This window comes from Equus asinus, chromosome 6, assembly GCF_041296235.1.
Source record: "Equus asinus isolate D_3611 breed Donkey chromosome 6, EquAss-T2T_v2, whole genome shotgun sequence".
NCBI classification, from domain to species: Eukaryota; Metazoa; Chordata; class Mammalia; order Perissodactyla; family Equidae; genus Equus; species Equus asinus.
This window is the reverse complement of record NC_091795.1, coordinates 75,172,696-75,194,443: the sequence shown is the minus strand read 5'-3', so window position 1 is coordinate 75,194,443 and position 21,748 is coordinate 75,172,696. Positions and strand designations below refer to the sequence as shown.

The 21,748-nt window shown below is 37.9% G+C and overlaps 1 protein-coding gene across 2 annotated transcripts in view; it reads left to right on the top strand.

Moving 5' to 3' along the window:
• TTC27 (tetratricopeptide repeat domain 27) overlaps positions 1-21,748 on the top strand; it is a 176,440-nt gene that overhangs the window by 130,144 nt on the left and 24,548 nt on the right. For both annotated transcript variants that reach the window (XM_014854931.3, XM_070512289.1), the window contains 3 exons: positions 10,060-10,158; positions 14,881-14,933; positions 19,749-19,914. In XM_014854931.3, coding sequence (XP_014710417.3) covers positions 10,060-10,158; positions 14,881-14,933; positions 19,749-19,914 — 318 coding nt within the window. The remainder of the gene's footprint in view (positions 1-10,059; positions 10,159-14,880; positions 14,934-19,748; positions 19,915-21,748) is intronic.

Below are 21,748 nucleotides of genomic sequence, written 5' to 3'. Positions count from 1 at the left end.
GTGTGTGTGTGTATGTGGTAATAACATTTAAGATCTACTCTCTTAGCAACTTTCAAGTAAATAATACAGTATTGTTAACTGTAATCACTATGCTGTATGTCAGATCCCAGAACTTATTTGTCTTATAACTGGAAGTTTTTACCCTTTGATCAACATCTCCCCTATCCCCCACCTGCCAAGCCCCTGGCAACCACCATTCTACTATTTCTACGAGTTTGGCTTTTTTAGATTCCACATATAAGTGAGAATATATAGTGTTTGTCTTTCTCTGACTTATTTCACTTGGCATAATGCACTGAAAGTCCATCTATGTCGTCACAAAGGGCAGGATTTCCTTCTTTTTATGGCTGAATAATATTCCATTACACATCACCCCACACACACACACATTTTCTTTATCCATTCATCTGTTAGTGGACACTTAGGTTGTTTCCATGCCTTGGCTATTGTCAGTAATGCTGAAGTGAACATGAGGGTGCAGATATCTCTTTGAGAGAGATTTCATTTCCTTCGGATATGTACCCAGAAGTGGGGTTGCTGGATCATATTGTAGTTCTATTTTTAATTTTTCCTTAGTACATTTAGAAAGAATATTTTCTCAACCAAAGTTACTATGGCCTACAGAGAAAAGTCAATCAAAAGTTTCAGCAATTTTAAATGTGTTAATGATAAATTTGACAATTAACAATAAAGAGCGAATTTGAAGTAGACAACAGGCAATTTTATGAAAAAATAAAAGTACTAAGATCATATTGAAAAAAATTAATTCATCAGAAGACTATCGATGACATGGTATTAGAATTAGGTATGACGAAGGAACTGATTAAAGTATATGAATAACTACTAAGAAAAATTAAAGTAATTTTAATTCTGTAATAGATTACAGTAATGTGCAATTGTCATAAATGTATTGCTTGATTAATATTCCTTTTGTTATTTTTAATTGTTTAGGTAATCAGCATTTAAAATTTTTTACTGTAATGTATTTTTATTTTTCAATAAATAATTTTTTTTTTTTAAAGATTTTATTTTTTCCTTTTTCTCCCCAAAGCCCCCCGGTACATAGTTGTGTATTCTTCGTTGTGGGTTCTTCTAGTTGTGGCATGTGGGACGCTGCCTCAGCGTGGTCTGACAAGCAGTGCCATGTCCGCGCCCAGGATTCGAACCAACAAAACACTGGGCCGCCTGCAGCGGAGCGCGCGAACTTAACCACTCGGCCACGGGGCCAGCCCCTTCAATAAATAATTTTACTTTTGAAAATGGTTTTCAAATAGAATGATCTTGAGATCCCCTGGTATAGTAAAACCAATTTATTGATTAACAATTCCTTGGTCAATAAATAAGATCTTTTTTAAGTCATGTAATTTTAATTATTTTTAATGCTTCACTTTCAAAAATGTTGCCATTTGAACAGTACATTATGTGGTTGCCTAACTAAGCTTTTATCGAGATCCTATTGTGTACCAGATATGGATGTGGGAATGAATTACACTGTGTCAACCTGTGAGGAGAGAGCAAAGAGTTTCTACTGGGAAATGATATGGGTAGAACTAGTTTGTGAAGGACCTTAATGCCCTTCTTCTGGGTTATCTAGCCGTATAGATGTGGAAGTCTGTTGTGGTTTTGAATATAAGAGTGATATGACAAAAGTGGTGTTACAGGACGTTTATATAAAGAATGAGTGACATGGCTGAGTGATCAATGGCTTTAGCAGTGAGGATGGAAAGATGGAACAGGTTGAAGCCTTTACAAAGGAACGTTTTCTTGGACTTATTCATTGGACTTGGCAGGATTGAGGGAGAGCTTGGAATCCGAGAGGATGCCAGTTTTCCCAATTGGCTGATTAAAAAGGAAAATGTCTTTTACAGGGGAAGATGATGTGATTTTGGATGTTGAATATGAGATGTTGCTAGATCTAAGTCGAGATGGCTGAGAGTCTATTGGACATAAAAGCCTGAAGTCCAGTAGTGAGGCCAAACTGAACTTGGAGATTGGAGCTTTTCTGTGGCAGTGAGGTGAAGCCATCCCTGGTGGTCTAGTGGTTAAGATTCGGCACTCTCACTGCAGCGGCCCGGCTTCGTTTCCCGGTCAGAGACCCACAGCACTCGTCTGTCAGTTGTCATACTGTGGGCAGCAGCGTGTTACTGGGATGTTGAAAGCTATGCCACTGGTATTTCAAACACCAGCAGAGTCATCCCGTTTCAGTGATGCTTCCAGATTAGACAGACTAGGAAGAAGGACCTGGCCACCTGCTTACAAAAAAAATTGGCCATGAAAACCCTATGAATGGCAGCAGAGCACTGTCTCATATCACACTGGAAGATGAAAGGATGACCCAGAAAGACTGGGCAAAGTTCACTGCTGCTGTACACAGGATTCCACTAGGAGTTGGAATTGACTCAGCAGCACTAACAAACAAAAAAAGTGAAGCCACGCAAGCGAATGGATTCTTCATGGAAAACTGTATTGGAAGAGAACGCCAGGTAAAATCTTGAACTTTGGGCATCTCCAGCAGCTGGAGGAAGGTAGAAGAAAGAGCACCAGTGAAATATGATTCAAACAAAATACACCAGAGTGTTGGTCAGAGGGACAGAAGGAAACCTGAGAAAGGGATTCATGGAAACTAAAGGAAGAACAAGTGACAGTGAGTAGTATCACATGTAGTGATAAAGTCCAAAGAGGGCTGAGAAGAGGTCATTGGATTTGGAGCTTACTACTGACTAAAACAGCTTCAGGAGGTGACAGAATGAGTGGCAGATGAGGAAATGGATATAGCTTCTATAGATCTGGTTCATTTTAGGAGCGTGTGAAAGAGACGAGAGTCAAACTGTGGAGTATTGTAGTCAGAAGGACAGAAGAGTCAAGTAAAACTTCCCAAGATACTGGAGAGCTTTACATGGTTGAAGGCAGAAATGGGGGAGTCCTAGTGCATGAAGGAGAGATTGAGTGTTATAGAGAGAGGAGAAGATAACTAGGGAATATCATTCTGGGGAAGGCTGAAATGAGAAGAGATGAAGGTATTCTCTCTGGAAACAGGAGTAATATTTCTAATGAGTCTGGAAGGAAAATGAGAGCATTAGTTTAATAGCAGTTTCTATTTATTAAGCATCTTCTGTATTCTAAACTACAATATAAATGTGAACTATTTATAAACCATTTTGAGACATTGAGGAGGAAACAAAAGAATTGTGTTAAGATATGGCCTCCTGCTCTTCTGTAGTTTATGTGGGCTAAATGGAGGGACGAGGCAGAAATACCTTTGCATGTGACCAAGGGGTAGATTACATAGACAGTATGCTTTGGGTGCCTGATGATGGCGTTATGAATGCAGATGTGTTTGGTCAGAAAAGGTCTGATGGAAATGTTGTGAACTTAGAGGGATGGTTAAGATTTGGATAAAAGGCAAAAATTGGGAAAACATGTTTCAGGAAAGGAGACTAGCAGATGCAATAACCAACCATGGAGTGAGCAGAGCTTTCTTGGTAACTATAGATTTTGACCGTTTATTTCTTTATTCAGTTATAATAATAATAGCTAATGTTGAATATTTACTAGGTGCCAGATACTGTTCTAAACATTTTGCATGTATTTTTAATCCTCAACACAATCGCTGAACTATTTACTGTTTTTACCCTCATTTTTACAGATGAGGAAATAGAGGGTTAAGTAATTTGCACCAGATCCCACAGCTTATTAGAGCTGGAGCTGGGATCTGAACCTGGGCTTTCTGGTTCCAGAGTGCTTACTCTTAACCTCTTTGCTGTTTTGCCTCTAAAGGATATTGTCTTATGTTCGGAAGTAATGGTGGATTTGGTTGAGGTCAAGCTAGAAGTTACGGAAACCCTTGAATACAAGACTGTCAGGTTTGAACTTCTTCCTTCCTTTAATGAAGAACTGTCAGGGCTTTCATCGGGAGCAAAGTGAAGTTACAACTTTGATGTTTTGAGACGACCCAGGACATAACGGTGATGAGTCTCCGTGAGACCAGGGAATCTGAGAGAAACTGAGGCAGCCCTTCCTAGCCCGTTGTATACATAAGACCAGACTTCCTCCATGTAATAATACTCGGATAGAATTGTTAATTATCCCTGGAGCTTGGACTCTTCTTTGATTTGTAGGGGTGAAACTTTCTCTTTAGTTTTTGAAAGAAGAAAGTGTTTTTCTTTGGACTAGAGTAATTGAGTTTCTGTGATGAATTTGTATTAGCTGTGGGGGGAGACTCAAGGAGATTGGAGCTTACATTCCAGTGGACAAGACAGAATGAACATATGCGAATAATATGTAGAGAAAAAAGAGATTCTTTCCTTTTTGTTCTTCCTTTCTCATATTGGTAAGCAATAAAAAATGAAACTCTTAAGGTCTAACTTACATAACTGCCAAGAAATACGAGCACTTTGATAACATCTGGGCTGTAGCTGTGACTGAGGGGTAGCGGGGAGGGAAAAACTTCGCTGCCATAGACCTGAGTCTGAATCCTAGCAATCCCCAAGAACATAGCATAGGGAAATCACTTCAACTTTCTGAGCTTCAGTTTCCTCATTTGTAAAGTGGGGATTATAATCCCTATCTCAATTTGCTGCTAGGAAAATTAGAGCCAATAAATGTAAAGTGTCTAGCGTATGTCCTGGTCCAAGTGAGTTCTCGTCCTAGATGTTACGTGGTGACATTTTTCTATCCTGCCTATTGCAGTGTGGTAGTAATGTTGCCCCATTGTCTGTAGCCTAAAAACAGAGAGATAAATCTAACAGGAGAGTCTCACATGCAGATGACACCTAAATACCTGTATTACCTCACGTTGAATTCTCTGTAAAGAGTGGGCAAATGTAAGAACCAGTGGTAACCAAATCTAGGACAGGAATAAGAGGAGGGCGTTAGTTAATGGCCTATCTAGTAAAAGAAAAATGTATGTATAAAATTTAATGGATCCTGTAGTTTAAAGGAAGACACCAAAATAGAGGAAACTTTTCCTTTAGAGAGTGAGAGAGAGAGAGAGAGAGGGAACGAAGCTGGCAGGTTAGGGTTTGTGTTTCCTCAGGGAGGAGAACTTAGTATTTAGTAAATGAGAAATTTGGTCATGAAAGAGTTGGTGCACATTTTTAAAAATGAGCAGCAAGCATCACTTTAGGAAAAGCAATTACCAAACAACATTGATATCACTCTTGGATTTGGCTTGGGTCATTTCCTGTTTAATGAAACCACAGGCAGCAACTTATCTGCATTTGGGGTCGTGGGAATGGGTCAGGGATGTAGAGAGTGGGGAATGGAGAGTGACATCAGAAAAATTCAGACACTCAATCCTGTCAGGAAAATTAGCAAAAAGTGTGAAGCTACTGATAATTCGTTCTGCAGAAACCTTGAGGAGGAAGGAAATTTGAATAGTAGGCTCATAATTTAAGAAAGAAAATCGTAATATATAAGCCAATGGCACCTCTTGCATATGTGCTTTAAATACCCGTGTAAAAAAGAACTTTTCAATTGTAAAAGTGACGTATGCCCATCGGCTAGTGGTGCCTCGTCTTTGTTAGCCCTCAGAGTAGCAAATGGTTTAATGTCGGTTTTAATTATTGAGGTGTAGTAAGCATTGCAGCCACTGTCTTCATCACATGGTGCACACCAGGAACCAGGAACCATGTGTGGCTTCAGGCAAATCACTGCCTTTCTAGGCCTCGTTTTCCTCTCGGCCCCTTTTGAAGTGATTTCTAAGGCCTCTGATTGAATTGATTGCCTCCACGCTCCTCAAACCTGCTGATTCTAAATACTGTTTGTTATCATCAGTGTACTTGTTTTGCCACTAGATGGCACTAATGTACCTTGAACCCTGGAACCTCTGGGTTTCCAGAATCTGGGGTTTGAAGGAGCCTTGGAATTTTTCCTTAATCCAACCCCCCCATTTAACAGTTGGGGACCTGAGACTCAGAGGCTAAGTGACATGGCCAAGGTCGTACAATTCCTCGGAACCTCTTGAATCCCAGTCACCTATCTTTCCCTTCTGTTCCACTGTTTCTCTAGGGGATTTTGTGAGGGAAATTCAAAGAGAGCTGTTCTCAGCCATTCCTGTTCTTTGTTAATTATTTTAAAAATTATTTGAAACCATTCTTTAGGTACGTATTTCATCAAATTCAAAATAAATAGTTGGCCCACTTTTGTGTTGCTGTATTTGCTCCTCCAGAGAAAAAAAGCGACGCTGTCAGTTTCTAAAGATCGTTGCCCTACCTGTGACTAACCTGCCTTCACAATTTGCCCTGGAAAGAGGCTCTCCTGAGACCTCAACCAGAACCTTTCTACCAGATGATGATCTTTCGCCATTCTTGCCCAGTCCCTTTGATAAGATTTGCCTTTTAGCTCTTCCCTCCAACTAAACAGGGTCATGCATTCTTCCCCTTCTTTTTTGTCTACCTGCCTAAGCAAGAGAGCTTTTGGGGGGAAAAGTAGATATGCCTTGCTTCTTAAAAAATGGATCTCTTGTGTGTTCCCAGCACTCTTTTTCCCCCTCTCTCTTTATCAGTGACAAGGATGGTATTGCCATAAATCATGGCTGTGTGTGGGCAGAATGGTGTCATGGGAGGCAATGTGGCCACGTGAAGACATGAGCTCTGGAGTCGTACTGACTGGGTCAAATGCCTCCTGTATCACTGACTGCCTCTGTGACCCATCCTCATCTCAGTGAGTGTAATGTTTACTACTTTACCAGGCTGGTGTGAGAAATAAATGAGGAAATATACGGAAGGCTCATGGTAGCAGTGCTTGTACACATAGTAGATGCTCGTTAAGTGCTGATTGTTCTGGTTGCTATTTTGTAGAGAAGAACAGGAGTGACCATAGTATATGAAAGGGGCCCAAGGGAGGGTCTCAGATGAAGGCGCTAGTTTTTTTATTGGAGAAAGAAGGGAGGGATGCCAGGGTCTGTGTGAGTATTTCAGAGAAATTAGTGTGGAACTGTGCTGCCCAATGCAGTAGCCAGCCATCTGTGGCAGTTAAGCACTGGAAATGTGGCTGATCAAAACTGAGAGGTGCTGTAAGTGTAGGCTACACATCAGATTTCAAAGACTTAGTATAAAAAAAAATGAATATGAAATATCTCAGTAATTTCGTATGTTGCTGATATGTTGAAGTTATAATATTTTGGATATGTAGAGTTAAATAATATATGTTGTTAAACTTGATTTCACCCATTTCTTTTTACTTTTTAAATGTGGCTGCTAGAAAATATAATGAGGCTGACATATTTCTATCTGATAGCACTGGACTAGAAGATAGAGACCTTTGATGTTCAACCATATACAGCTCTAATTTGGGGAATCGTGAGAGGTTTTTTTGAGGCTTCTTTTGATTTTTTTATTTTATGATCTGTTGTTAAGAGCATGGTTATCCTGAATTCAAGATGCCAGTCACTATTGGTAATAATAGTTTAAAATGAAAAAAAGTGAAAGAGGCACCAAGTATTCTCCTTAGTCCCCCAAATTCTGAAGACCTCAATTGAGAAGCAAGATATGAATGCATTATGGATGGTTTGGTGGGTCAACCATAGCAATTAGAAGATCCTAGAGGTTTTTTTTTTTTTTTTGGCCATTTCATGATTCAAAGAATAGGGTGTTTACAAAAATCGTCTCCTATCATAATTATATGTTATCTATAGATGAAAATCTAGCAGTTATTGATTCTAGAATTTTCCTTCAGGTGCAAATTATTAAAACAACACCACAAATGACCAAGAGTAACAAGAAAAGAGAATCATAGTATTGTATATTAAATTAAGTCATCTTCCTGATTTTTGTTAAATTTATTTTGGTTTTAATACTCTGGTTACAAAACATTGACTTCTTTCAGAAATTTAAAGGTAAATAGTAATCTCATCACCAGTTTGTTTTAGAGCTATAAGATAACTGCTAATTTTAGACATTCGTAACCTTTGTCTTTTCAGGTGGATTGAAAAATAAAGTTATTTACATCTTGAATTTACACTCTATTTTTTTTTTATTTTTTATTTTTTTAAAGATTTTATTTATCTTTTTTTCCTTTCTCCCCAAAGCCCCCCAGGTACATAGTTGCATACTCTTCATTGTGGGTCCTTCTAGTTGTGGCATGTGGGATGCTGCCTCAGCGTGTTTTGATGAGCAGTGCCATGTTCGCGCCCAGGATTTGAACCAATGAAACACTGGGCCTCCTGCAGCGGAGTGCGCGAACTTAACCACTCGGCCACAGGGCCAGCCCCTATGCTCTATTTTTGATAACAAAACATGTGAAATAGTTTTGTGGGAAGTTTATTCTTTGCTGATGCAGAAAGCAAGCAGGGCACATGCATTTTGAGAACTATGAGGGCAAATCTCATTGTTCTTAATTTAGTCCCAGAATTAAGGTATCCTTCATTCCAAGTAAACTGGCTATTATTATTCATTGGCTATAAGATGCCATCAATTGTAAGAGGCACATTTATTTTAAGTACCACCTTGTATAGAAAATAAAATACTGCCAATAAAACTGACAAGCTGTTGGCTTTTTAAATGTATCTATTTCAGGGATGTTAAATAGTGAAAAAAAGTGTACCTTAGAGCTGATGAAATATAATACACAGATTTTGAAACTTTCAACTTAGTTGGAAGTTAGAAAGTTTTATATCTTGTTTTATAAGTTAGCATCACACTTTTCAGCCCTCTCAGAATGTATCATATTTAGTAAGCGTGGTTTGGTGCATTGGAGCGCTTTTCATCTGATTCTGTAAATAGTCAGAAAAAAGCAAAGTGTATTGAGATAATATTTAAGTTGCTGGAAATCCTTTGATTCAGAAAAGTGAACTTCAACCTCCTTTTAACCTACCACCTCTGCTTCTTGCACTGCCACCTCCACACACGTGCCCACCCCCTTTTCAGCCTACCTACTCCTCTAACAAAATCTGTTCTCCATAAAGCCTCCTGATAACAGTTATTTATAGCCTCTCTGAATTCAAGGCAAAGTGTTAAATTGCCCAGGGATGTTTGCTTTCTAAGCCTTATCTCTAATTATCAGCTAAAAATCTTTATCTGCTCAGAGAACTTTCAGGCCTCAACTGGCCATATGGAACAAGTTTTGTGGGAATGGCTGGGGGAGGAGAGATGGAGGGACAGGCTCCTACCCTGCCTCTGTGGAAGGCTGTGGACAGAACACAGAGCACCTCATTTCCTTTCCCACCCGAATGTGTTCAACCAAATCTGTCTCCTGGCTCCCTGCCTTTGTGCTGGGAGTCAGTAAGAAAGTAGGCTGCCTTCTCCTGCTGGCCTCGCTGACTGTATCTGAAAGGAAAGCGGACTTGACTTGTAAAAGCTGCTTTTCTGACTAATTTCATTGAATTTTTATCAGTTTTATCTTCCTTTTGATAGAGGCTATTGAATTTTAAGGAAACTCTGTGATGTAAAGAATTCTTTTGCAATTTCAATAGCTACTTCCTAATTTACCTGTTTTCTAAATCTCTGGTTTACAAATCTTACTGGCTTAAATGAGGCTTTCCATTTTGAATGGCTATTTGGTAATCCAGCTTCTGAGCCTACTTTTTCTAAATTATTTTTAGGCATGCCTCAGCAGACACATGCTAGGGCAGTTTGGCTCTTGCTTAAACTGCAGAAGTACTTGTGGTCTAACTTGAAGATGAAAGCAAAAATCGTTCTTCTCAAATTTGTAATACATTCATCAGTTGTGAATCTACTGATACTCTATACTTTTTATACAGTTGATGTTCAGTAAAAATGTTAGCTGAATCCCACGTTTATAGTATCAGGGCTTATAAACAGAGCTCTCCATTGCGTTCATGGAGTTTGGTTAACACAAAGAATGGTCTTTCTCAGCAAAAGATGTGCAGGGATATTGCACGTGCTTTCAGTGGTATATTAGCTTTGAAAATGATATGGAAATATTCATCTCTGTTGCTAAATTTCCTACATTTAAATGAATATAAAATGTAAGGCAAATATTTATTATATAGCTCTGCATTCTTTATTGTACATTTGTTGATAGTATCTTAAATAATTTTCCGATTCTATCCTGTAAATGTCTCTGTGCGTTTGAATGACTGGCTTTTCGTCCTTGCAGCTCGGTGTGTGGTTTTCTCTCGGCTGTGCCTGTTTGGCCTTGGAAGACTACGGAGGGTCAGCGAAGGCATTTCAGCGTTGTGTGGCTCTAGAACCTGACGTAAGTTTGTTTGGTATTCTTTCCTTGTTATAGCCCTTTGATATTCTCTGAGTTATTCGAATTGTATTGTAGTTCAGAACAGCAATTCCTACAGGTAGATAGTTTCGGTTGTGCAAGAGGAATGAGTTCTAGAGATCTCTTGTACAACATTGTGCCTGACGTTAACAAAACTGTATTGTGCACTTAAAAATGTGTTAAGAGGGTAGATCTTAAGTCTTCTTATCACAATAAAAAAAGAGAAAAAAGAAGGCCAAAAAGAAGACAAAAAAAACTCAAGTTTTCTATTATTGTTATTATTATTATTTTTTTTTTTTAAGATTTTATTTTTTTCCTTTTTCTCCCCAAAGCCCCCCCATACATGGTTGTATATTCTTCGTTGTGGGTCCTTCTAGTTGTGGCATGTGGGACGCTGCCTCAGTGTGGTTTGATGAGCAGTGCCATGTCCGCGCCCAGGATTCGAACCAACGAAACACTGGGCCGCCTGCAGCGGAGCGCGCGAACTTCACCACTCGGCCACGGGGCCAGCCCCAAGTTTTCTATTATTTTATGTTAAAAAGTAAAAAGAACAGCAGTTCTCGTTTGTTGGAGGAAAGTGCACCTCTGACAGAAAGTCACTCCTTAAGGTAGATGACTTAGAAGTCTAGAAGTAAGTTGCTTCTCATAATAGCTAAGTTATTCATGGTTTCATTTAGAAAATAGTTTTGATAAAAGTTTTCTAGTTAAAAATATATTTCACTGAAGTATACAGCAAGTATCACATATATTTTGTCATTCACTAATGTGTGCTGCCTGTGTTAGTTGTGTTATTAGGAAGTTCTTTTAGTTTAAGTCTTAATATTTAACAGCTTTCCTGAGATGATAAACAATTCACATACCATATAACTCATCCATTTAAAGTGTACAATTCAGTGATTTTTTAGTATGTTCAGAATTGTGCAACCATCACCACAGTTAATTTTAGAACATTTTTATTGTTAAAAGAAACCCCTGTGCCCTTTAGCAGTCACTGTTTCTCCCAAATGCCCCCTTCCCCCAGCCCCAGTCCTGGGGAACCACAGATGTGCATTCGGTCTCTGTAGACTTGCCTATTCTGGGCATTTCATGTAGATGGACCCATACAATATGTGCTCTTTTATGACTGGTTTCTTTCACTTAGATTAATGTTTTCATCCATGTCGTAGCGTGTATCAGTACTTCATCCCTTTTTATGGACAAATAATATGTCATTGTAGCCAGCCCTAGTGGTCTAGTGGTTAAGATTTGGCGCTTGTCACCACAACAGCTGGGGTTCGTTTCCTGGTCAGGGAACCAAAGAACTTGTCTGTCGGGTGACATACATGTCAACATACATGCAGGTGTATGTTGCTGTGATACTGAAAGCTGTGCCACCAGTATTTCAAATACCAGCAGAGTCACCCAGGGTGGACAGGTTTCAGTGGAGCTTTCGGACTAAAACAGACTAGAAAGAAGGACCTGACCACCCACTTCTGAAAAAACTGGCTGTGAAAACACTGGATAACAGTGGAGCATCGTCTGATAGAGCTCTAGAAGGTGAGAAGATGGCACAAAAAGAGCAGGCCGGGTTCTGCTCTGCTGTCCACAGGGTCACTAGCAGCCAGAATCAACTCGATGGCACTAGCAATAACAATATTCCATTATTTGGGTATGTCACATGTTATCTGTTTATCAATTGGTGGACATTTAAGTTTTCTACATTTTGGTTATTATGCATTATACTGCTATGAACATTTCGTTTACAAGATTTCATATGAACATGTTTTCATTTCTCTTGGGTATACCTGGTAGAATTACTGGGTCATATGTTAGCTCTGTGTTCAAAATTTTGAGAAACTGCCAGACTATTTTCTAAAGTACTATTTTATATTCCCACAAACAATGTATGAGAGGTCCAATTTTTCAACATCTCTGTCAATCCTTGTTATTATCTGTCCTTTTTATTAAGGTCATCCTAGTAGGTGGTATCTCATTGTGGTTTCAGTTTGCATTTCCTTGATGGCTAATGATGTTGAGCATCTTTCCACATGCTTATTTGTGTATCATTTGTGTGTCATCTTTGGAGAAATGTTTACATCCTTTGCCCATTTTTTAATTGGGTTATTTGTCTTTTTATTTTTAAGTTGTAGAGTTCTTTATGTATCCTATATACAAGTCCCATATCAGCTGTGTGATTTGCAGATATTTTCTCCCATTCTCTAATTTGTTTTTCATTTTCTTGGTAGTGTCTTTTGAGGTACAAAAGTTTTTAATTTTGATAAGATCCAACTTATCTATTTTTTTCTGTTGTTGCTTGTGCTTTTACTGTCACATCTAAGACTTCATTGACAAATTCAAGTTCATGGAGATTTACCCCTATCTTTTCTTTTAAGAATTTTATTGTTTTGGCTCTTACATTTATGTCTAATGTTAAACCTATTCATAAAACATCGTACTATGTGTGGTGATGATGTTATCTTATTGTGGTAATCATTTCACAGTGTGTACATATATCAAGTGATTATGTTGTACTCCTAAAACTAATACAATGTTATATATCAATTATGTCTCAATTAAAAAGAAACATCATTTCAGATAATGTACTTTTTTAGTTCAGGAATTTTCATTTGATACTTTTTTACAGTTTTCATGTTTCTACTGAGATTCCCCAGTCATTCCCTTATTATGTTCATGTTTTCTTCAGATCTTTATCATGTTTATAATATCTGCTTTGAAGTCCTTATGTGCTTATTCCAACATCTCATTTCTATGTCTGTTTCTATTAACTGATTTTCTCCTTTGGATATAGATGAATTTTCCTGCTTGTTTGCATGTCTACCAATTTTTTATTGTATCCCACACATGTGGATGCTATGTTGTTGAGTTTCTGGGTTTTATTGTCACTTCTTAAGGGGGGCAGAGTTTTATTTTGGCATTCAGTAAATTCACTTGTGGATCAGCTTGATTTTAGGCTTTCTTCGGGTGGGTCTGGAGTTGTTCTTATTCTAGGATTGAAGAAACCCATCTCTTAAGGTGTAACTTTTGGGGGCTGAACTTATAATTGTGGTGGGCTGTGGGTGATCATTAAGAATTCTCCACTCTGGTTGGTTGGAACTTGAATAACTCCTACCACTCTGTGACCTCCAGAATCTCCATTCAGCTCACAGCTCTCTGGTCGTTGTTCTCTGCCAGACCTCGAGAAGTTTTTTCCTGCACATGTGGATAGCTTAGTATTCAGCCAAGGACTCAAGGAGATACTTATAGACATTTCTGGAGCTTATTCTCTGCACAAATCTCTCTTCCCTGTATTTTGCCCTGCAAATTCCAGCCACTGTTTCAGCCCCAAACTCTAATCTCTCATTCTTCATCCCAGTAAAACATGCTATGCTTTGTTTGGTTTCTCCTTCTCTGTGCCACAGCCCTGAAAATGCCTCTAGACAGAAGCCTAGATTGGTTCTTTTTTTTTTTTTTAAGATTTTATTTTTTTCCTTTTTCTCCCCAAAGCCCCCCGGTATATAGTTGTATATTCTTAGTTGTGGGTCCTCCTAGTTGTGGCACGTGGGACACTGCCACAGCATGGCTTGATAAGTGGTACCATGTCCACGCCCAGGATTCGAACCGATGGAACACTGGGCCACCTGCAGCAGAGTGCACAAACTTAACCACTCGGCCACGGGGCCAGCCCTGGATTGGTTCTTGAGACACCTCAGTTGTTTCCCTTCTCTCAGGGATCACAGTCCTGTGCTCAAAGCTTCTCAAAAACAATTGTTTCCTAAATTTTGTCCAGTTTGTAGCTTTTTTTTTTTTAAAGATTTTATTTTTTCCTTTTTCTCCCCAAAGCCCCCCAGTACATAGTTGTATATTCTTTGTTGTGTGTCCTTCTAGTTGTGGCATGTGGGACGCTGCCTCAGCGTGGTTTGATGAGCAGTGCCATGTCCGCGCCCAGGATTCAAACCAAGGAAACACTGGGCCGCCTGCAGCGGAGCGCGCGAACTTAACCACTCGGCCACGGGGCCAGCCCCCACCAGTTTGTAGCTTTTTATGGTGATAAGGCTAGTCTGATAGTAACTGTGCTATGTCTGCAAGCAGAGATTCATTGCTACTTAATTTTTTAATCATATGTATGGAATTTGAGATGATATAATCTGTATTTTATAAAAAGTGGGAGAAAGAGAAACAAACGTAATTCATATTGTTCTTGTTAGAATTGACATTTATATAAAGACTTTATTTCTGTCATTGCATAGAGGAATAGGTAGAGAAATATATTTGATTGATGAAATACTTAGGAATAACACTAGAGAACACAGACTCCTTTACTCTCCTGTTCTGATGAAGGATGATATAAAATAGAAAATCCTTTTAAGATAGTATAAACAATATTTTGCATTGCCTTGGATTTGTCATAAATCTATATATTGTGTAAATTATGTTGTAAATTGTCCAACTATTTTGTACATCTAAATTTGGAAATAAAATCTTAACTAAATTCCAAATTAGTGCTATAATACTTGTATCATTTTGTTGACTATTTTTGTGACTTTTTTGTGCTAAATTATAAAAGTTGTGTAATTTATTTAATTTTCTCATACACCTTTAAACATACTTATTGAAATTTGTAGTTGTAAAGAGCACATCTTGGACTAGGGAAATATGTTATGTTTTTGATTGCAAAAATTATTTTACCTAAATGAGAGTAGTCCATAACTGAGTTCTCTATCATTTCAGAATGCTGAAGCTTGGAACAATTTATCAACATCTTATATCCGATTAAAACAAAAGTAAGTACATCAGACAAATATGAAGAACTTTGTTTCCAAAATAAATGAATGAGATTTTCTTCAACTGAACACCAAAACATTGTGTCTTACTCTTTATCTTTTTCCCTTGCTCACCCACATCTTTGAGTTAGAATGACTTAATATAGCCATTTGAATTCTAAATATAGTTTATTTCTTAAAAACATTTAATATGTAATAAAATGAAATATTATTTGAAATCTTTATTTGACACTGAAGTTTTGCATCCTGAATTTTGTTACATCATAAAAGCAGGCATAACTTTAGTTGCTCAACTCAATTGATAGATTCTTATTGATTGCTTGCTGTGTACTGGACATTATTGAGAAATATAAATATGAACCAATGTCTTCAGGGAGTGTAGGTTTAAAAAATAAAACATTATGCCATATTATTTAAAAAGTTGATTAGCAATATAAGTAATATGTGGTAAATATCAAGTGAGAAGTACAAAGAGGACTATAATGATAGTGGGTGATATCTGAAGAACACTTGTTCTGTGCCAGACACTCATGTAGTCCTTTGACGATCTCAGAAGAGAGAAGGTGTGCAATTCTGTTTCAGAGATGCTTCTGAGAGGGGCCTACCTGGTGGCATAGTGGTGAAGTTCACCCGGGCTTTGGTGCCTCAGTGTTCATAGGTTTGGATCCCAGGTGCAGACCTACACATCACTTGTCAAACTATGCTGTGATGGTGTCCCACATGCAAAATAGAGGAAGATTGGCACAGATGTTAGCTCAGGGCCAATCTTCCTCAAGGAAAAAGAAGAAGATTGGCAACAGGTGTTAGCTTAGGGCCAATCTTCCTTACTAAAGAAAGAGAGAAAAAAAAGAGGAGGATTGGCAGCAGATGTTAGCTCAGAGCTAATCTTCCTCAAAAAAAAAAATGCTTCTGAGAGAACGTTGGACTCAAGCTGAATTCTGATGAATGGGCAGAGGGGACAGAGGAAAGCCTTACAGGCAAGGGGAATATGACCAAATGCAGAGCGACAGGAATGAATGCAACACTTCAGAAGATAGGAAGTAAAATCGTCCTGCTCTAGACCACGGTGAGATCTGTAGTGAGAGAAAAGGTTGGAAAGGTCGGTTGGGGTCCTTCTGTAGTGTGTTCTGATTATCTGGCTAACAAGTTGAGACTATCCTGTTGGCAGTAGGAAGCCAGAGATTTCAGGAGGGAAATTTCATGAAGAAAGAAGCTTTTTAGGAAGATTTATCTAGCGGCAGTGTGCGAGACAGAACAGAGAGGAAACTGGAGGCTGGGAAACCGCTTAGGAGACAGCTGTCGTAACAGTTCAGGCACGAGATAACCAGACTGGAAAAAGAAGGGGCAGATGCCAGTTTATAAAGGGGACAACCAGCTGGGCTTGTTGACTAGCCACAGAGAGCGAAGGAAAGGGAAGAGACAAGGATTGCTGCTGTTAGAGTTTTAATAAATGAATTAAAGGATGACTAGATTTCCATTTTTATTTGGACTTATTTTCAGACTTAATTTATCTTTGTGGATTCACAAGATATTTCTGAAGATAAGATTAAAACCACATTACGTTGAGATGAAATGCTTCTGCTGCTCTTGGATGACAGTCTACATAAAGTACTGTTTGTTCTGCCACTCTCTTCAGGAAATACTAGTATGGTTGCTACTGATTGTGTGAAAGCTCACTAGAGGCGCTTTTGGTTTAAAGCAGGGGGCGGGGGAGTCCCTGTCATGGCTGGATGGTCTCAGGGGTTTTTTCTAGTAACCCTGATAAGTGTGCATGTAGTGAGTCTCTTGATTTTCCACCTGGTCTTCCAGCCCATTAATCCTAAGAATTCTGCTTTCTCTCTCGGGGGTTCTTGCACATTGCTCCTCAACTTCAGTTTGCCATTTTCTTTTCTTGCTGCAGCTCCATGAATAGGTTTTTGTGTAAAAGTGGGGCTGTAAGGTCAGAGGTAGATCGCTCCTTTGTTCTTGCCTTTTTACTCTTTCCTTTTTTTGCTGCCGCTCCAGACATAGCTAATTTTTGACTCACGAGCTTGTTACTTCAGGGGTAAATTATTACTCCTCCTCTCAAAAGAATCCTTTCCATGCCTTAAAGTGACCTTTAAACCATCTCGTCTATCCCGTTGCCGTCACAAGGGTCTTCACTAAAGCACTCTTTTTGCTGTTTCATCTGATTTCATTAGGCATCATGTCCCTAACCAGTCTGTTGGGAGAATTTTTCTTCTTGCTATATTACTTTCATAGTGCAGTGTCACTACCATTTTGGGTTTGATAAGTGAATCCTGAGTTGAACTTATAAAAAAGCCATACTTACCAAAAAAGATTTCATTACAAAAATTTTGAGGCCAGGAAATTGTGATTAGTGGTGGGAGGACACACAGGGAAAAGGATAATCCTCCTGGTGTGGATTGCTGCTTGTTGAGTTCTTTTCCAGTAGGATGACTTCACCCCCAGCCCCCACGTGGATGGTAGGACTGAGGACTCTCAGTCCACCTGAGACTGTTGACAGGCACTTGCTATTATGTGGGAGTTGCGCACAGGGAGTTGAATAGAGAAAGGAAAAAAGAAGAAAAAAAATCCTATAGAAACAATTTACGGCTGAACTTGAAGAAGTGTTAGAGCAAGTGTACTTCCGTTTCAACTGTGAAGGATGGTGAGCCAAGGGTAAATGAATCAGTACATTCCATAACAACTTTAGATAAATTGTTCAATGTAGAAAATAAAAAACTAAACTGCAGTGAATTGGCTGTTAGGAAAAGACTAAAAGAACTTAATTGTAAGGAAGTTATTTTGACTGATATTGTAGGTATATTAAACATTGATTAAATGATTTGTGTGTTCAGTGACTTGTGGGGGAAGTTACTGATGTTATGGGCACACTGCATATGCTTAAGGGGATCACTCTCAGAACAATGGCCTGGAATGGCCAGAAGAACCCCCATCATCGTCTCCAAAATTTGCTTTGAAGCCAGCAAGGAGGAGGGGCCTTGATGAAGCACGTGAGGCTCAGCAGGGCAAGGGAGGTGGACCTTGTAGTCTTAAGTTAGCAAACTCAAATGGCTACTGGAAAGGGAGATTGATAACATACATTTGAAACAGGTTACTATAATTGTCCAATAAAACATTTATAATCTGTAAAGGAGCTATAGTGTTTGTCCAGCCAGTGGAGTGAAGCATTATGAATCTTTTGGTTTGCTGAGATGTGTAACTTTTAGAATAGGTTACGTAAAGTTCTCTTGATTTCCTTGTCAATATCAAGTTTTTAATAGTCTTCTATTTCTCAAGTGGCTTGTATAAATAAGACAAGGATTCTGTGATGATTTGGTAAACCTTATCTGTAAAACTACCTAGCCTTTTCTTAATTTTTATTGATTTAATTAGTTTTCTGTTTCTTTAGTTCCTTTTGTGTAATTTGTTCATAGTGTTCTCTTATGAATTTTTTAAAAATTACTAATCTTGTTTGTGCCATTTTTCTTTCATTTTAAGTGGAATTTAGTTAGACATTTGTCTGTTTTGTTAGTTTTTTTCAAAGGGCCAGCTTTTGGTTTTGTTGATCATTTCTATTCTTTCTTTATATTTTATTTCTTATCTCTATTCTTTTCTTCTTTCTTTAATTTGTTTCATGTTCTTCTTCTACAAAATTAAGTTGAATGTTTTGACTCATTTATTTTCCATCTTTCATATCTTATAATCAATGCATATAAGATCATAAATTTTCCTCTAAATACTGCTTCAGCTATATCCTGCAGATGGTAACATACAGTATTTTCATTAAGTTCTAAATGTTTCGTACTTTCTGAGTTTCCCTTTTTCCCCCCACTGTATGTTCCTTTTTGTTAAGGAGTGCATTTTTAAGTTTCCAGGCATATATTTTTAAATTTATCTATTTACTGTTGATTTCTTATTTAATTACAGAAAATATAATCTATATACTTTTAAATTTAATTTTTAAAACTCAAATAACTAGTAATCATTTGTCCTTAATAATTAGTTAAATTTTCTGACAGATTTCATAAATTTCTGTTCTCACCATTGATCATTTCTTGTATCCTTTTCCTTCTGTTTGAATTCCCTTTTATTTTTGCAAGAGGGGATCCTTTAGTAGTTTTTTTAAGTTAGGATCAGTAGGTGGTAAACTTTCTTAGTCTTTGTATATCTGAAAATGTTTGATTTTGCATTTACTCTTGAGTGGTACATTTAGGTGGTTATAAATTTCAGGTCAACAGTTATTTTCACTCAGCATTTTAAAGGTAGTATTCTGTTGTCTTCTGTCATCTTTTGTTGCTAATGAAATATCTGCTGTTCTCTAATTGTCTTTCCTTTCAACTATAGCATCCTGCATTTTGTTTACTCTGCATTTGTTTACTCTGGAATGTCTATCAAATGTATGTTTGAGCCTTACCTCTCTTTCCTCTGTCTCGTTACTACTCTTTTAATTTTTAATCTGAATTCTGTGTGAATTCCTGTTATCTTCCAGTTCATCACCTCTCTCTTTGACTGTGTGCAGTCTAGTTTTTGTTGCTCATTGAGTTTTTTTCTTTGTTTTAATGTCCCTTTTGATTGCAAAATTTCCAGTTAGTTTTTATTCATATCTCCCTGTTCTTGTTTCATTTCTACCTGTTTTCGTTTTGCAACTTCCTGCTCCTTTCAAATTTTTAAAATTTTTTTAGGGAAATTTGAGGTAGTTTTGGGTTGTTTGGGCCTCTAATTCTGTTTATTAACATGAATGATTAAGGACTGACAGAGAGTCAACATTAGAATTTTATACATTTAGCTATGGTTATTCACTATTGTTCTCTTTAAAATTTGACCTTCTAGAGAAAAAGCTTTTAGAACTTTACAAGAAGCCCTCAAGTGCAACTATGAACACTGGCAGATCTGGGAAAACTACATTCTCACTAGCACCGATGTTGGGGAATTTTCAGAAGCCATTAAAGCTTATCACCGGCTCTTGGACTTACAAGACAAATACAAAGATGTTCAGGTAGGATATTTATATTTTGTTATTTCATTTTGCATTTGATATTACTACTTTATTATATGATATAAGTTGTTTTCTTGAATATATACAGGAAAATTTTGTTAAAACACATGTAACATATAAAAAGAGTGTTTTTTTCTCTAGTCAAATATTCTTAGTTACTTGTTAATTCTGGCATTCCAGTGTCAAATGTGTTTGTGCAGTCATAGGCTGAATATTACCATGACTCAGTTATGAAAATCTGGTATGTGGTTTCCGTATATACAGTCAGCTTGCAGAAACTAAATAGAGTGATGTTTGTGTTATTTATTACTTTGGGTATATCTCAATATATTCTGTGATTTGTAATAGGTGGAGTAAATCCCATACTCATTTATTTGCTCATCAAACAAGCATTTACTGCATATTTTCAAATGGTTTGAACAATATAGAAATGAAGTCTAACATTTCTTTGAAATGTTTAATGAGGCGTTCGTTTTCTTGGTGAGATGAAGTCAGAACTGGTTGACTCTTAACACAATACAACAAGTGCTATATGCTTTCAGAAAATATGAGAGACTGGAAGCCACTGTGTTTGTCGTCCAATAGGATTAAATGTACAACACCTTGTGGGTTTAATTGTGGTTGAAGATAGTGTATGAAGACACGGGGATGCAGGAGCTTATGGGTTACAAAGTCAGGGAGCTTGAAAATGTAACATTTTATTTGCAATATTCAACATATTTTATTTAAAATGATGAAGTTGAAATTATGAAAACACAGAAATAACATCTAATAAGTGATAATAGCTCGCTACTCTTGTGACTTATTATTTTTACTCCAGCTGTTCCAAAATTTACCTTATCTAGGCCCCGTTTTATAGCCCCAGCCCTTGACCTGTATGCATGGTCTTGCAAGTCTAGCCATATATAATTGGCCAAGTTACGTTAAGACTCAGATTCTGGGCAATTCACTTGAAAGGTCTGTGGCTTCAAGTAGAACCATATACCTACTTACAGGAGCTATGTTGACCCCTTTCGATTACTTTTCTTTTTCTTATTTTTTTTACCCTTTCTAAATATCGTACATTGACTTTCCATTATAGAAAGAAGGGACTTGAATTTTATAGTGTAAAGATCAATTAAAATGTGAATGGAGGCATAAGCAGAGTTTTATATCCTAGAGAGGATGAGAACCCTAGCAAATCTGTTTGCATGGTCCCCTGGTGGTCTAGTAGCGTCCTGTTGACAGAGCTGAAATTCTCCATTGAGACTGTGCTTTCTCTTCTACGCTTAGCCCGTTGACGAAGGGCACTGATGAGGCTCTGAACAGATCTCAGTATGTTGCTGAACCACTGAGGATGGGGCAGAGATTCCAAAGTGCTTATTTCTTGTTTACTTCAACTGTAATTTTTTAAAAGACCCTTCTATTTTAGAAGGCCTTCTGAAGCTTGTTCCTAAAATCTCAGGGAAAATGTAAATAGTTTACACTGGTAGTCTATTCCATGAGATTATAAATAATTTACTTTGCTGTTCCATTCCATTTTACACTTGAAATAAATTCTAATGATTTTTTTCTTTCGCATTAAAAAAAATATGCACAAAACACTCACATCCAACGTTCTTCATTTGGATCTCACTGCTGGCTCAGTTCCAGCATTCTTTACAATTACAGACTGTCAGAGCAGGAAGGGACCCTCGAGGAGCCCTCTAGGGCTGGGCTGAATAGGCTACCCCCCGAGTCAGAAAGTAGTGTGAAGCTCCCCTCCTGCCTGCAAAGACTAGAAGGGACGATTCTCCAAACCAGTCTGCTTTTCTTTCCGACTGGTATGCTGCTGGCGTTGTCATCTCTTGAATCG